Source organism: Apus apus, chromosome 2 (assembly GCF_020740795.1).
Source record: "Apus apus isolate bApuApu2 chromosome 2, bApuApu2.pri.cur, whole genome shotgun sequence".
Classification (NCBI taxonomy): Eukaryota; Metazoa; Chordata; class Aves; order Apodiformes; family Apodidae; genus Apus; species Apus apus.
The window spans coordinates 35,582,764-35,599,258 of record NC_067283.1 but is presented as its reverse complement, the minus strand read 5'-3'; the positions used below and the strand labels follow the sequence as shown (position 1 = coordinate 35,599,258).

Sequence of the window (16,495 nt, the reverse complement as noted above, 5' to 3'; positions counted from 1 at the left end):
CTTCTGAAAGACACTTCAGGAAAATGCAGCCCTTGGCAAAATCTATAGCATCTCTGGTTAAAGACATCCAGGACTTAATCCCAGTTGCTTATCATCCCCATCACACATGCAATGCAAAAGAGCTTTGCTTCTGCTTGAGACATTAAAAATCTCTGCAGAAAGGTCTTACCTAATCCAGAGAAATACATGTTCATGGTCTCTGTTGCTTTCTTTGCACAGGGGAAAAACCAAAGATGGGACTAGTAAAGGGAAGAACTTTAGAGGTACTTCATCCAGCTGGTCATTGCCCAGGTTGTGATGGTCAGAAGCCCTAGATCTATCCTAGCTCCTCCTCTAGGAGGAAAGCAGATGCTCAATTGGTACTGCTAGTCATAGCTACATTATTTGGATTTTTATGGGCAGCATGAAAATAGCATCATACATACCTCTTTTACTAAAACCAACATAAACACATCTCAAATTTTAAGTGTAGTAGAAAGGGAAGTTTTACTTTCTAAAATCTTTAAAATGGGATCAAGCTACTTTGTATTCTGAAAGGAAGGATTTAGGTATCCTTGGCCAATCCCAGTAACCACAAATTTCACCAAGGGCAATTCATTCCTATTTTAATTCTCAGCAGTGATGCAGTAATATACCAGTTTTCACATAAACCTTAGATTACCTCTGGGAACTCCTTATGCAACTAATTCGAACATTGCTTGGATCAGGTTTCCAATCAAACTAATCCACCACTAATATAATTTAGAAGACTGACAACTATCTGCAAATTAATGCAGCAGAACATATTTCCCACTCTTTGTGCAAATGCTAGTCAACCTAAATGTTAGTAAGAGGGTTTTGAATAACACACATGGATTTTCAGTTATTTATTGTTCTTCAACATTCTGATGTTTTTCAGGAAAAGCGGCTTCTTAACAAAAGATAAGGTAATGCACAAATCAATAGATGAACAAAGTTAGCCAAACAGGCATGGATAAGATTATGCTTGCACCAAAAAAGTGCACAGAATGAAGGAGGAAAAAACCCAATGCCAAAATCACACACACACACAAATTACACACAGGCACATGTGCACAAACATACACCTGTACACGTTCAACCAGCAAAGCTGGAGCTCTTCAGATTGTTAGATGTTACGGTCACCTACCACTCAGAAGACGTACTCAGAGAGTCCAGATTCTATACACATTCAGATATTAATGTTTAGGCAGTATTTTTTAATTTAAGAGGATACCTAGAAGATCAAGTTAGAGCAGTATCTGTTACAAAACCCCAAATGCATGGTTTTCTCTCTGACACATACACAGAGTGCACATCAACTTTCAGAGCAGCTGCACACATCCATCAGATGGAAAGCAGATCAGGACCTCACCCACTCTTATCCTGGGTATCTCCTGGCTGCTGCCTTGGCAGCCAAAACAAGGTTCACACTTAACCTCATGGTAAAGAGCCTCTGTTAACAGTCAGGGAACACAGTCCATCCTCTTTACATATATTTCTCCTGAACCACGGCAGCACATAAAGCAGACTCTAGTCAAATCCAGTAATGATGCTAGGTATTTTGGGAAGAAAAAAAAAAAAAAGGCAAAAAGTTGGCACAGTAAAGCAAATGTCATACTTTGGTGTATAGTGGTGTTCTGTCAGAAGCCAGACATATTAAAAATATTTACATAATTTAAAATAATTTGTACAGGTCTAGTAAAGTCTATTTTGGGCTTTGGGCTTTAATAAAAGTTTAAACATTTGCTAGATCCCGTTGGACTTCATGTGTAACTTTGGCATTTCATGGCAGTATTGAGGATACACTATTACTAAACTTTTCATATTAGTATGAGTGTGAACTGAAATACCATAATAAAAATATAACAATATTTCTTGCGATTTGAAAACAGCCCTGGACTTTATATGTCTTTCCAGATGGGAAACTAAAAATGTGCTCTATGTTTGCACATGTACACTCAGAGGTGGCTTTAAGTCTGATTTAAACATTCCAGAATAATGTGGCCTAAATATAACAACATGAATCATCCACCAGTTTCAAAGAAATATCTGGCAATTTTTCATTATGAATCATTAGGGACAGGTACCAATACCTGTCACTGACTGATACAGAAGCATCAAAAACTCCCAATAATTGCTTGGTATGATGAATCAGTTATAAAAACCTGTTATTATTTGGGGGTAAGAGATGATAATTTCTCACTAAAAGGTATGTAATAAATATCTTCAGGAAATAGAGTTGAAAAAATAAATCAGAAGAAGTCCATATAAGATGCTGAGAGAGCTGGCAAAACACATTTCCTTTCTTAACACTTATTGTGGAAACTAAGAAAGGAGACGAGAGGAGATTTGAGGAGAGGAGAGCTGCAGTGAAAAGGTGGCTGTTTAGTTATAAATAATTTCCAGTGGACTGAAAAACAAAGCTACAAGAATCCTGACTGCTGTTTTTCTATTTTATAAAAGTTTTCATTTTTCTTTTTTTTTTTCCTTAAAAAACCAAAACACAACAAAAAACCAACAACAAAACCAAACCAAAACAAAAACACAGACAAAACAAAACCACCACAAAGACCAAGCTTTCATGAATGAAAACATAATATAATGAGGGTAACAATCCTAAATTAAAGAACTTCCAGACTGATATTGTTACCAAGTTAAGAATTTGATACTATCTTAAAATAAGTTTTTTGAACATTTTTTCCATATGGTAATGAGCTGGTTTCAATGTGACTTTACAATATAAAATAGAAGAAAAAATAGGACATCCATTACTAGAAAAGGGTTGTTTTGCATAAGTTAAATTATATTTCTAAAAGATTGACAGTCTTTTAGTAACTTCAAAGCTCATCTTTAGCTGGTCAAAGCCCATGTTCCTCCACCTCTGCTATACTAATCGGAAATAATTTCAGTTACTTGGGAGTATTTTGCTGTCTTCCTCGTAGCATAAGTTAACTAAACTGTGGTAAACTATCCAAAGCAGAGTAACTTGGGGAGAAATCGCACATGAGCAACAAGCTGTGAGTAAAGACTACTCAGGTACCCTGGGGAATCTGGTAAGGTGGGCTATGTAGTAATTGTAGTATAAGGAGGATACAGACCAACTACAGTACATGCAGTCTGACTACAGAGCACATTTGGGAAGATTATTCAGAGCATTTAATAAACTAAAATCTCAGATAAACATGACTGGCCAGAGTTTTGCTAGTAAAAACCACAAGTGGAGCAAAGTTTGCTGCGTAAGTGTTTCCAGGGTGGGAGACCCAGTCTGTCTCAGTTTCTAAATTACCTCCTTGATAATTCTCTGAACATAAATAAGAGAAATTGCACTAATGAACATCTGGAAGACAGTATATAACCCTCCCACTGCTGAAAAGTGTCACTGGGCATATCTGACAGAAGAAACAACAAATGCTGTGAGCATTTCCTCAGACTGAACACAGCTTGTAGCAGTATTTCAAAGATGCCTGTGATCTTAGAAGGAGCTCTACAGGGGTATTCGTTAGTCCTGGTTTGGATATAGTTGACAGTATGTGAAAGTAAGTGCTCTCCAGAGATTTCAGTAAAAGCCACGCTGCCAGGGAAGCTGATCTCACAAGGCTTCCATCATCTCGGATGACAGAAGTCTCAGAAGATCAGTTAATTTCTGTCATTCTGAGCCAAAATCTCCTCAGTAAAGTTCAGGAAATTTCAGGGGCATTAAATCCAAACACAAACCATTGCCTTCATATGGCTTTGAATCCAAAATTAGAGCCTGCATCCCCTGTAAGCTTGAGGAGTTCAGAATCTCCCCATTCTTTCGCTAGTGCTGAAAATATTTCAACAATTATCTTAATATTAGTGATATTAATAATTAAAAATAACTTTTAAAAAATCTACATAAATTCTACTCAGACAGAAGTTGTCTTTTCTGGAAGTGGCAGCCAGAAATTCTTTTGTGCTTGTTTCAGCTCTTCCACTGACAAACTGTGTGGCCTCTAGTGAGTCACTTCACTTTTCTCTCTCAGTTCAACAGTCTAAAATTATTTATCTCGCAGGAACACTATCATAATTAATAAACTTCTTCATTAGCTACTGTATAGCTTTTAGAAACTTTTTAAGCCTGTTCAGAAAAAAGAGATTTATTGCCATGAGAAATTTCACTTCCAGTGCTTGTGTCCTGAGTGGTGAAAATACAGAGCTGGTAAAGTGTGTAACATCATCCCATCCACTCCAAATCTCGTCATGAGATGCAGTCACACATCCCAAGCTAATGTCGGGCTTTATGTGCAACAGTCTAAAGTGCAAAACAACTTCCATTATTTGTGATTCTTGCAAAAATCTTGGAAAGTGAAAGCTGTATGTTTTCCAAGCAAAAGACTGAAATATATCTATGTGAAGCAGAACTTCCCTGTAACACAACCTCATTTTTTATTTTTATAATTTCCTTTTTCTCTGGCTTCACTACCATAAGGACTTGCTTTTACTTGCACCACTCCCACTGGCACACAACTTCACACAACAAAACCTTTTCTGGAAGCAATGGTTCAGCACCAAACAAGTTGTCCTCACATATACGGCTGCATCTGACTCAAGTTTCAAAACCTTGTAACATACAAAACCCAGAGGTTCATGTATTGGTTTAGATGATAGTTACAGCAAGCAAATATTAGGACTCTAATTCAATTATTGCTATGGTTACAAAATCAGGGTGGACACTGGAGGGAAAAGGAGAAAGAGAAACAAATCTGCAAAGATGGTAAATCCTCTGAGGAAAGAGAGGGTGGTGGAGAAACAGAGGGAAGGAGAAAGGGTGAGGGCTGGTGGGTGGGGGAGAAAGCGAGGTCATTTTAACACCCAGCTGAATCAAGGCAAACAAAATAATGAAAATCCAAGTTCTTCCAGGGAAATAATGCTGATAAGATCACCGCAGGATAAAGTGACACAAAGAAAGAAAAATGCAAGGAATTGTTACAACTTGCGTCTGCAACAAGCAAAGCAATTTGTATGTGCTCGGGAGAAGCGAGATCAAATATTCAGCACGTATCCACAGGGGCTGGGAGCAACTGAACCACCTTGCTTCTCTATTGCAGTTACTGAGCCACTGACAGCTTAAGAAGAATTAGTTCCTACCCAGCCTAACTCATAATCCAACATTTAGGCATGACGGGTACAAGGTCCTGTTTCAGTAAACAAAACAAAACATGATTAGCTTCACCCATCAAGATAATACCTTAATCCACAGCAAGGCATACTGTCTGCAGGCAAAGCTACTGCCTGGGGAGGATTTAAAAGCACAGATCAGGAGCACACTGGAAGATTGGCTTTGGGGACTTTAAAACATAAGAGAAAATGTAACAGGGGATGCAATTTCAGAACAGTGAGTTTTGTGAAAAGTTTCAGAAGCACTGTGGGTTTTTTTACTATTTAACAAGCTTTTCCCTTCCTTGAAAACATTACTCAGTTAGTGACACAGGAAATTTCGTCACAAGTCTTTTTTTCATATATATATTGGAAGGCTTCACTTTGCACTTTTTTCCTTTCTTACGCTGCTTTCATTACTGTATTGTGAAGGACAAGATGAGCAATTGCTGTTGAAAGCCCTGCAGAGATGTGCCATTTTTCTTTCTGTTTAGTAGTGCAGAATCTGAGTGAAGAAAAGCCTTCTGGCCCTGAAGCAATGCATTTTTCTCTACCAAAGTGGCTCCTTACCCCCGCAGTTTGATAGGAAAACATGGATTTCAAACCATTTACTACATTTAACAAAGTATCTCCAGTCATTAAGTGTTAAGTAGCTAAACCTGGCACTTCAGTGGCACTGATCCTGCCCAGATTGCCTGTGCCAGCCTCCAGCCTTAAATCAGCATGGAAACCCCACAGACCTGGGTCCAGAGCTGGTACTCAGCAGGATGCCCTTCCCAAGCTGCCCCAGGATGCCAGTGCTGTTGGGGCAGCACTCTGGTTTCTGCATCCAAGAGCTTCTACGAAGGCTGAGCTGAGTAACAAACCTGGGCTGGGGGTAAGAGCTTACTCTGGCAGTTTCTCCTGTACCACCACAGCTCATGGGCACAGAAAGGCACGTTGTTTGTAAAATAAGAAGCAGCAGAAGACTCTGTCCAAACGCAGACCCGAGCCTGCATCCGAGGAAAGCCAGCCAAGCCTTTTCTGCTTGGTCGCCTCAGGAGAAAGTGAGCAGTGCTCATCAGAAAGCTGAACGCAATCTACCCAGGTACCCGCAGCCAGTCCCACCTTTCCATTGGGATGGAGAGCCGAGCAACACTTGGACCAGGATTTTCACAGCCACCTGTAGGATCTGGACCCTTAACTCTCATTAAGTCAAATAAAAATCTATGCCGATAACAACTGGCTAACTGCAATTCCTTTCACCTCTCTCCTCCTCATCCACCAAAGCTGTCCAGCATTCTTAGGTAAATTATGAGGTTCAGTTAATATGGATATTTTACCATTATAATTAGAAACATGCTCAGTACTGGTTTATTACTTTGCTGGTTGTGTTTTCACTCTTAAATCCAATAGACACTTTCAAATTATTTTTCTTATTATTACTGTTTCACCTAGTAATGCATATAAGGCAAAACCAATAATCCACAACTCTACACATTTCTGATATGGAAATAAATTCTTCCTTCTTTTTAAAGAACAATACAGGTTCTGCCAGGAAAGCAGGCACAGCCAAGCCACACACACTACATTTTACTTGAATTTTATAAAACTAAATATCCAGTCAGGGGCAGAGGGAGAGGGTAAAGGAAGAAAGAGTAACACATCAAAGCAAAACCTGTATTTTTAATTTAGATTGTTCTCATTGCCAGCCTGCTTTTTACACGTCCTCTCAGAGCCATAAATCTCTACAGGTAAAGATCAATGCCCTGCAAAATTCAGACAGAGAGGTATCAGCTACACCAAAAAGACCTGCTGTCACAGTCTTCCAGCACTTCAGTGCACACTATTTATCTCCCATTCCAGTAACCCACACAATATTACACTTCCGAGTTATAAAACCTTGAATACTCTGAAACTGCAAACCAAACTGTATGTTAGCAGTATATTAAGGGAAAGGCACTGCTGACAATTCTGAGTTCACAATAATCTCAGCCTACTGAACCACATGTTAATATGCTACATGTGCTATTCTGCATATTTTTACCATGTATACTTAGAGCTACATTTCCTCCACTTTCCAATGCAGTATATTTTCATACAAAATTAATGTGTATTTTTGGTGGGCAGCATAAAGGTTTTATCCACTCAGCTCTGAATCTAAGAAGAAAGTAATATTGATTTAGATGTTCACTCATTCATTTACTAGGACAGTTTTAAAGCATTAGTTGATAACCTAATTGAGAGGCACACTGTGAGGGAAACTGAGATTATTGTGATAAATCAAATCAGTTCTGGGATGTCATCTACAACACTTTAATATTTGAAGTAACATTATCCTTAAAAAATTAAACCAGCATCTTGGGTGGCAGAATATGGATTTCTAGAAATGTCAGAGAATAAATGTTTATTAAAATACTAATAGATAAATAAATTACATATGATAGAAACATTAATGCAACACACATTCTATATGTGTCTGTGTGGGTGCTTGTCATATGCCCATATTTATCAGACTGGCTTCCATTTCCTTAATACAAACTGATTAGGGACCAATCAAGGGTGTGAATCTTTTGCCTTCTATCTTCTGCCTCTAAAAAAATCTGGCACAGCATCCATGCTGCTATTAATTATTCATATTTATTTTACACAAGTAAATTAAGTCACATGCATCACCAAATAGTGTGAAGACTGCTGCACACCAAATCATGCTCGCATTGCTCAGATACATACTTTCCTGACGCCAGACGGATCTGGTCTCACATCTGGGCCTCTATTATCTAGAGTCTGTTCTGTTTTCTGTCATATAGGCACAAAGAAGCTGTGGATCCATCTGCTGTGGCTGATGCATGATTTAGATGGTTGATGAATCAGGCCCAAAGTCTCTCAAACTTCTCCAGATACTGCAGTCATTAGCTGCAAGCAACTTAGATTCTCTGTGTAGGGTTCAACACATATATTCTTCACAGAGCACAGCTGGCCAAAGAGAACATATGGAGTGCTGGATTAACCAGCAGTAATAGTATTAGCAGAATTTGGGGAAATCTGAAATTCTTTCCTAATGCAGGACACAATCCAGTAAGGTACTAAGCACCCTCTTCTAGGAGTTGTTTTTTTTTTTTAGAGTTGCCAAAGTATGCGAAGTCTAATGCTTTGAGTACAAAGCTAAATGAAATAGTTAATAGTAAGAGCAAACAGGCTTGTAATAGAGATGATTCAGATTTATAATTCATGAACTTACATGTAAGAAATAATTTTGTTCTGAATACTTCCTACATTTTTTCCAGTTTGTGTTCATGCAGAGTATTGTTAATACATCATATCGCTCATAGCAGTGACTAAACAAAGAGGTTTTTTACATTACATGTGTGCTCAAACAGAAACAAAGGATAAAACCAGAATATAGAATATTCAAAAAACCTGCATTTAAAAAGAAAAAAAGTCCCAGAGCTCTGAATTATGCCTCTTATTCTTAAGAGTTAATGCATGTGGATTTTTTCCACTTTCGGCAGAGTGGCAAAAAGCCCCTTAGAGGCAAAAGGGCTGGTTGTTCACTATACTCTGTTGTAGAACTGATAGCAATGTCTCCCTGAAAGAACCATGCCTTCATACATTAGGTTTAGGGACAAAACCTGCTTAGCCACATTAAAAAGTAATTTTCATTAATGTACAGTTTTAGCTACTAAAGCACAGAATTCTCACCATATGCACCAATAATTTAATCTTGTTCTTTAGTAGCCTCACACTTCCAGTAAAAAAAAGGCAGGGGGTGGTGGAGGGAGAGTAAATTACAGAACCTTTAGTCCCCAAACCAGATGCCAGTTTCAGATTTATTCAGCCAAGGAGTATTTAGCTTGGCTCAGCTATGCTTGAGTTGAAAAAACACTTGCCTATTCCAAAAAGTTTTAACAAGCTCTGCTGCAGATGCTGTTGCCATTTGGCATGTCCCCGTCACTGTGTGGTACAGCAGAGAGAGAACTCTTGACCACAGGTTTTCCTTGGCTGGAGTAGCCAGTGTTTTTGGCTATCATTCCTCTTCTGGCCAACTGGCTGCATGTTTACGGAGTGTGGTTTTAGAGGGGGTGTTAACAGAGGTTGGGTTAACAGCTTAACCCAGACCAAAAGTGAGGTGAAGGCATGACCTACCCAATCTAAGAAGGCACAGATAGAAAAAGCTCGCATATGTTGTTGATCTTAACCAAGAGTCTCTTGCATGCACAATACCTATAGATAAGAAGATATTTTTCTTTGCCTCAGGATAGATGACAACTTTAAAAGCTGTACCAGTCATGCAAAGTAGAAATACATAAAAACATGTGGTTGCTTAATCTTTGTCGGCTTGATTTCATTCCCTCACTTATGACAATTTCACCTTGGCATAATGCCACTGAAACAAGTTCAATGAAGTTACTCCTGTTTTCCACTATGATGAGACATCTTGAGAGGATAAAAACCCTACAGAGTTAAACTGCAAACCTCTGTTCTCATTATTCCACTAGCCAACAAAATGCAATTCTGAAACCGAAAAAGCCCAAGTGCTTCTATATTCATAAAGCTGGTTCCAGGGTACTAGTGCCAAATCCCTCCATAAGAGTGCATATACAGATGGGGAAACCTTGCACTTGTATTTAGTTTACCTACATTAATCCTATACCAGTACATATGCTTGAAAAGCCTTGACCTTGTAAGACACACAACTTTAAAAACCACTGTGACATTTGACCCATATAAGTAAATAATTTTTGTCTAAATTCTGACTGTTCTTTTTGACAGCAACACCTTTGTAGTACTCAAGCAAAATAAAATACCCCAATTTTATATACATCGTTAGATCTGCTTTTGTAACGTTGACATTATCCTGACACACTATGCACCTATATGGAAAAAACAAAGACTATATATACTCCCTCCACATCAGACACCTTTTACTTTGCTGATTATTAACTGACAATTTTATTTAAGCCATCTTACGGAGCACAGACACCATCAGAGAACCAGCCTGACCATTTGTTTAAATTCTACTGATCTGTATTAAAAATCCTATTTAACACAGTATGGATCAGATAGCCCACTCTTCACTTCAGATTCATCTCACCAAGAGTTCAGCTAGGACTAGTAACATCTTGGAAGTTCATAAACTAAACTGACACAAAGGCAATTTACTGCAGCATATTAAAAAAGAGTATAACATATGACTAAGAATGAAGTAAGCAGTGTCTGGCTACATCCCCCACTGTCTGGGTAACCAGTATGCAAGACCAATATAAGAAAAGAAAAACCTAGTTTTTTCATTTTCTTTTTTTACCATTTTGGCTTCTGAATGCATTGGGGGTACTTGAGGTGAAGCACACGGATTACTGAGGTTCGGCCCCTGCATCCCCATGATGTTGGAGTTCATTGACATTTGTCGCTCCATCTTTTAAAAGAAAAAGAAAAAAAAAAGGTTTGAAAATGTCTGGAGACATTAGCAAGAATTAATGCCTGGTTTCTACTTAAATGGACTCAGCTTTATTTCTTCAAGTCATGATTGGAAAAATAACAATCTGTGTCTTGAATTGCATGTGTGTATGCACACTGGAGTGTGTTTCATCAGAATCGGCCCTGAAAACTCACAACCAGTTATAAAGAAAAAGGTTCTTTACTAAACAAATGTAGCAGCCACCCAGGTTTGTGCTTTTTTGTAATGATTTTCTCCTTTTCAGTATAACAACACTTCGAGTTAAGTGGTTTTAAAAGTACCACTGTATAAAGTTGTGGCTTCCTCTGTCAGTGCGGCCCAACTTAGCTTGTTAAAAACATAAATAAAAATCTACAATCTTGAGTATATGAAAAACAAGTTGGCTCTTTTTTCTTCACTCGGACTGCTCAGCTGAGGAGAGTTTTCCATATGTCTTGTAAGGGAGGCTTTCATCTATTGCTGAGATAGCAAAAAACAAATCAGAGCTCCTCCTGGTTATTCTGGGCCCTTTCTGCAAGCTAATCGCACTAGGATGTGAGGGATACAATTTTCAAACAAAGCCTAATGGCACTAAAGTTTGGATAAAAGAATTTCCTGCAGTGTCTTCCCTGAAAATAGGCAAGCCCTGGTAAGGGCAACGAGTAGCTTTATGTTGCTGCTATCAACAGGAGCTGAGCATCCTGTCTTGCTTTGGGCCAGTCCCCTGAATCTTAGGTTCATACAAGAAAGAAGCTTTTAGATCCTCTTGAGCTCTTCCAAGCAGGGGAGATATTTTTGTGCCCTGTAGTGAGGCAGTGAGTCCCACCCTCCACGATCCCAGCAAGAATGTGTGCTGGGCCTGGAGAAGAGGGCAATATCCCACTGCCTGTTGGTGCAAAGGAGCTGCCTATGCCAGGGCTCTGTCAGGAGGGCTGTGGGGCAGAAGCTGCAGCTGGGACAGCCAAAGCTGACAGGGTCTGTCTTGCCTCCATGCTCACATTTCTAGGGCTCTTGGCCAGAGCTCACCTGCTTGTCTGCAACCAGAGATGCTCAGAGGGGTCTCCTGCAGGAACTCAAAGCCCCTGAACTTACACTGAAGTGAGATATTTGATCAGTTTCAGATTCCTTAGGAACCAAGCCAGAAAAAAAAACCTGCTCACAGTGACATGTCTGATATATTTTTTGTTGAACTTCCTGGTTGGTATTCCAGGAGAGCCTTACTGACAAGTTACCAATTAATAACTTATTAATGACTGCTCAGATAGCAGCCAAACCTGAATCTTTGTAGCCCTGTGGAATGTCCCCCTTGCATCAGCAGAGCCAGAACAAGCCATGCATTCCTTCCTCCCATGGTCAATCACTCTTGGGTTGTTGTCCAAACTGAGTCTCATAGAATGAAACACAATTTCCCAATCCCCCTTTTCCCCTTACCATCCTCGCCCATCTCCACCCCTTACCCACCCAGATGTCTTATATTGAAAGGGTTATTAAAATCACAAAACAACAAACAAAAAAACTTACAGGCATGAGTACAGCAGAAGATCCAGGCATGGTGGGGTTGGGCAGGGTGCCAGGCATAGAGGCAGGCATAGGCTGTCTTTGTCGGTTGTGTAGGTGCAGTAGTGAAGACAGAGAACCTGGGACAGGCCTAGGAGAAAAGAAAGGTGTTATGGGCCTCAGAGACCAAAACAAGCCTTACCATGCCAGCCATTGCTACACACAGGCAACTCTAGACAAGCAGAGGCAGACAAGCCAATCCAGCATTTGTCCTCTCCTGCATAAATCAGTAGAATAGAAAGTTTTCAAGAAACATATGGATCACCTTCCATCTACTACTTATCAGTCACAGCACCAGTATAGTTAGTCTGATAGAACATGAATGTAAAATGCAACAGGTGGTCTCAGTCTCTGCACCTCTGCATCTTTCACTGGCCAGCAAAAGATTTCTACAGACAAAGCATGAAAATTTCCTGGCATGCCACATCTGTGCATTGCTGTAAACTCAACCCTGGGAAACAAAAATATCTGGATGATAGTTTTGCAGACTATGACAGAAAATTAAACACTTAAATGAATTTTGAAAATTTATCACCTGTAAATAAACTACTTTAAAATTAGTATTTCATCTATCTCTTTATACTGCCTCCTGTGAAACTCTATCAAGCCTTTGTTCCAAAGTGAGGTTCCCAATTTTACCAGTTAGCATGTCACTAGGGTACAGAAAATGGAGGGAAACAAAAGAAAGAAAATTAGCAAAATTACATTCTGATTAAGAAGCTTGTAAAGGCATAAAGTACAAACTGTAAAAAAGCAGAGTGGGTTATTTTGGCAAAAGGACTTCAAAAGATTTAGAAGGATTTTTCTAAGTACAGCACAGGGAAAACAGTGCATGTGAGAAAGCAGGCCAACTCAAAAAGAAGAATAATCATAAAATCAATGGATTAAACAAAGCTGGGACTACTCTTTGAAAACAGCCTTTAAGAATGTGGTCTTGGAAGTCAGTTAAATGAATCAGCTTTTAATTATTTTTTGTGTAGTTTTGAAAAAGGTATGAGTTGCTTGGAGTTTGGGGTAAATATAGCTTGTTAGCATGAAAACAAGAAAGCTGTCACATGCAGTGCCTCAACAAACATCAAACATTTGGCATATTAAATTCTTCCAGAGCAGCATGTTCTGCAGTGCAGTACATGGTTTACACTTTATTAGGCAGGAGAGATATCCATAAAGGTATGAGAAGGACCAGAGAGAAGTGGGCTCCCTGAGCAAAAAGAGCCTCTGCAGGGGGAAGCATTGAAAGAGTCTGACATTTGGAGCCTCTAAACATCACAGCTGGTCTTCAGCCTTAGTGGGAGCAACCTTTCCTTCAGTGATGAATCCACAGCTAGCCACAAAAGCCTCAAAATTGGGCTGGGCTAGTCAGGGAAGCAAAGTCATAACCTCAGAGCTGTGAGGGGGAAGACAGTTGCTTCTCCCACTTGGTCTGAACCATGTCACACCAAATGATGGGGCTTTACTTCCTGCCCTTCCAGTTGTAAGTGATAAGGCAATTGTTAATACATACACCCCTCCTCTAACTTTACCTGTCATGTCCATTTATCTATCAACAAGCAAAGAGGCCAAAGGCTGTGAGCAGTAGGGTTCACAGACATCCTGTTCACAGACACCACACCCAGGCTCCCAAGGTGGAGGTCCCTGTCTCATTATAACATCAGTTTCTTCTGAACTACAAGTCTCATATTCTTCTGCCCAGAGATCAAACCACCTAATCCCATATTCCCTAAAACTCCCCAGTTATTCCCCATCCTTGGACTTTCAGTCCTTTAACCATCCTTTTTTCAAGCCCGACCCCCAGAAACATTTCTGCCACAACAAATGCCACCTCTAGATCCTTTCCCTGCCCACTCCCTTGTACCCAGACACTCCTGCTCCTCCTGCCCCTCTGCCCTCAGCTGCCCTCTCCTTAGCAGCTGCACATGACTGAACCCATCCTTTTGTCTTGCTTATCCATGGAGAGAAAAGGCCTGTGTTTGGAAGATTGTTTAAAGAATCCTCCAAAACACATACAATACTTACTCAAAGGGGGCAAAAAAACACAATGAAAACAACAATAAATGTATCTCAGATACAGACAAAAAGCTCATCCTATGCCTCCCTGGTTATCTGCTGATGGAGGAATATGAAGTACTTCACATCTTCATACCCTCCCAAATAAACTCAAGACAATGTCTCCCAAATACATGGTATTTTGAGGGAAGGAGCGTGAATCAGCTTCTGGGATAGGGAACTCGATGGTGAGCTCAGCACAAGGCTACGCCTGGAGAGCTGTGGAGGTGGTGTAAGTGGAATGGATGTAGTGCAGGAAAAATTAACTCAGAAAATATAAAGTACCCAGCCCCTGACCCATCCTACTGTCTATTTAAAACACAGATGCTCCACGTACCAGCATTCATTCGCACAAGAGGACTGATGAATCATTAGGACAGCATAAACAAAGAACATTCAATGATCCTTTGAAAAGAAAAAAATGGGGCAATACCAGGCAGAATGCGAGGAGAACCATCTCAGTTTGGTTTTCAGAGGCTGGACCCCACACAAGCAGAGTCCACTTCCCACTGGGCCATCCTCACAGCCCTGCAGAGCAGCAGACAACATGCTCAAACAGGTCTTCTCTATCTTTTGCCTTCAAGTCTGTGCCATGGTCACCAGATCAAAGGGCTAAGAACCTTATGCTGCAGGGGCTGAGGAACAGAACAGAGTGTAGTGCAGCTCTGGCTGGGGTTCCACTAGTGTTTCCACCAAGGAGAGCAGGTAGGGAGGAAAGGGCAGGGGAGGAGAAAGCATTCTCACGCCTGTCCTGGGATGAGACTGAAGTGTGCACCCACCGACCCACTGGAGCTCTGGAGCCCTCTGGGCTGACACACACAGCCTGCGGGAACTGTGCTGGCTAAGAGGAGCAAAGCATTCAATAAAAGTATCACTTGAGTTTTCAGTGGGACCACAGTAAAACAAGTACCATGACAACAGCCTCCCTCATTTAGTCATTCTGAGACTGCCCCACATACAGACCCTTTGTACAATTCATCAGTTTCATAATAAGCTTAGGTGTTAGGCTGTTTGACAGAAACTTATTTTGGCCTGACCTATGCAATTTGCGCAAGTGATTCTCAAGGGACTGCATGGTTTGAGTTTGGCTTGTATGTTCAAGAGCCAAAAAAATTTCCAAAATTGCTTTAATGAGTTTGGGAATATGGGACTTGGGCAAAAGGGAATTATTGGTATTTATTAAAATGGCAAAGAAGCTTCCTTGCTGTCCCCAGTTTCACCTTTAATGCTGTTTCACTTTGGGGGTGTGCATAAGCTTTATGCTTAGCTAGAGGAAAAAAGATCTCCAGTACTTCAGGTATTTTTTCTAGCTACACTCCTGCTTCTCTGTTCCCAAGTGTGTTTTTGCAAAGAGCAGCAGAATAGTCAGAGAAACCTTGTGCTTCAAGGTTGACCCTCTTTTTCGAAAAGTCCGCACCGCTCCTGCCACCAACAAAAGTGCTATATAACACACACCAGACTCCACTCTCCATTAGGGAAGCTGATATTCGGCAGTACTCATGGATACTTCCATTGCTTCCACACTGAACACAGGTCATGGACCAGCACGTGCTCATGTGCACTCACTCACACAGAGCACAGGGAATGTGTATGGCACAGAACCGTACAGGCTGAGATACTCAATTTGCCTAAGACATTTCTTCTCCTTCCAAGGACAACACAATCTCTTTTGTTGTTGCTTTCTATCCTGCAGCAAAAAAAGTCAGTCAGAGTTTATAATTGTTATTTTTCATGTTGGACATTTTGACTCTGCTCCTCTCTTAGTAAATGCTGAGGAGGTGCTGTCTGCAGCCTGTCACTCAATATTGCTGACCGAGGGATTTTAATTCCTTGACACCTCTGCTGTTAAATAAATAGGGTTGTCTGGCAAACAGCCCGCAAATTAAGGACAGATAAGACTGAGAACTGGCAAGTGCTCAAGCCCACTGAAAATCTGGCCATCCATGGGGTTTCTCCCATCTTTAAGAATTTTCATTGTGTTCCTGCAGAAGCCTGCTGTGGGACATAATGGGGTCTCAGTCAGCATTTGTACACTATCTCTTTACTTGAACGTGGCCTGTATGGATAGTGTTACGGCAGCTTAGTAAAATACCACGTTAGCCAAGCTGCAGTGACTGACCACATTGGTTCCCCTCCTTCTGCATGGTCGTGCTAATACCATGAGTCATCATCACTAACATTTAAGCAGATGGGCAGCACCCCCATAAGCCATGGTGACTCGATCATGTTCCATCATATGACTCTACCCAATGATTAAAGATAACTCCACCAATGTAATCAAATACCAATGATACATACTTCACTATGTGCCTTCTTGATTAATACCAAATCGTCTGTCTGCTATGATGCAACACCCAT

At 40.4% G+C, this 16,495-nt stretch overlaps 1 protein-coding gene across 2 annotated transcripts in view; it reads right to left on the bottom strand.

Annotated features, from left to right (window-relative positions):
• CREB5 (cAMP responsive element binding protein 5) overlaps positions 1–16,495 on the bottom strand; it is a 259,903-nt gene that overhangs the window by 62,612 nt on the left and 180,796 nt on the right. For both annotated transcript variants that reach the window (XM_051612169.1, XM_051612170.1), the window contains 2 exons: positions 12,056–12,182; positions 10,403–10,513 (listed from right to left, as the gene is read on the bottom strand). In XM_051612169.1, coding sequence (XP_051468129.1) covers positions 10,403–10,513; positions 12,056–12,182 — 238 coding nt within the window. The remainder of the gene's footprint in view (positions 1–10,402; positions 10,514–12,055; positions 12,183–16,495) is intronic.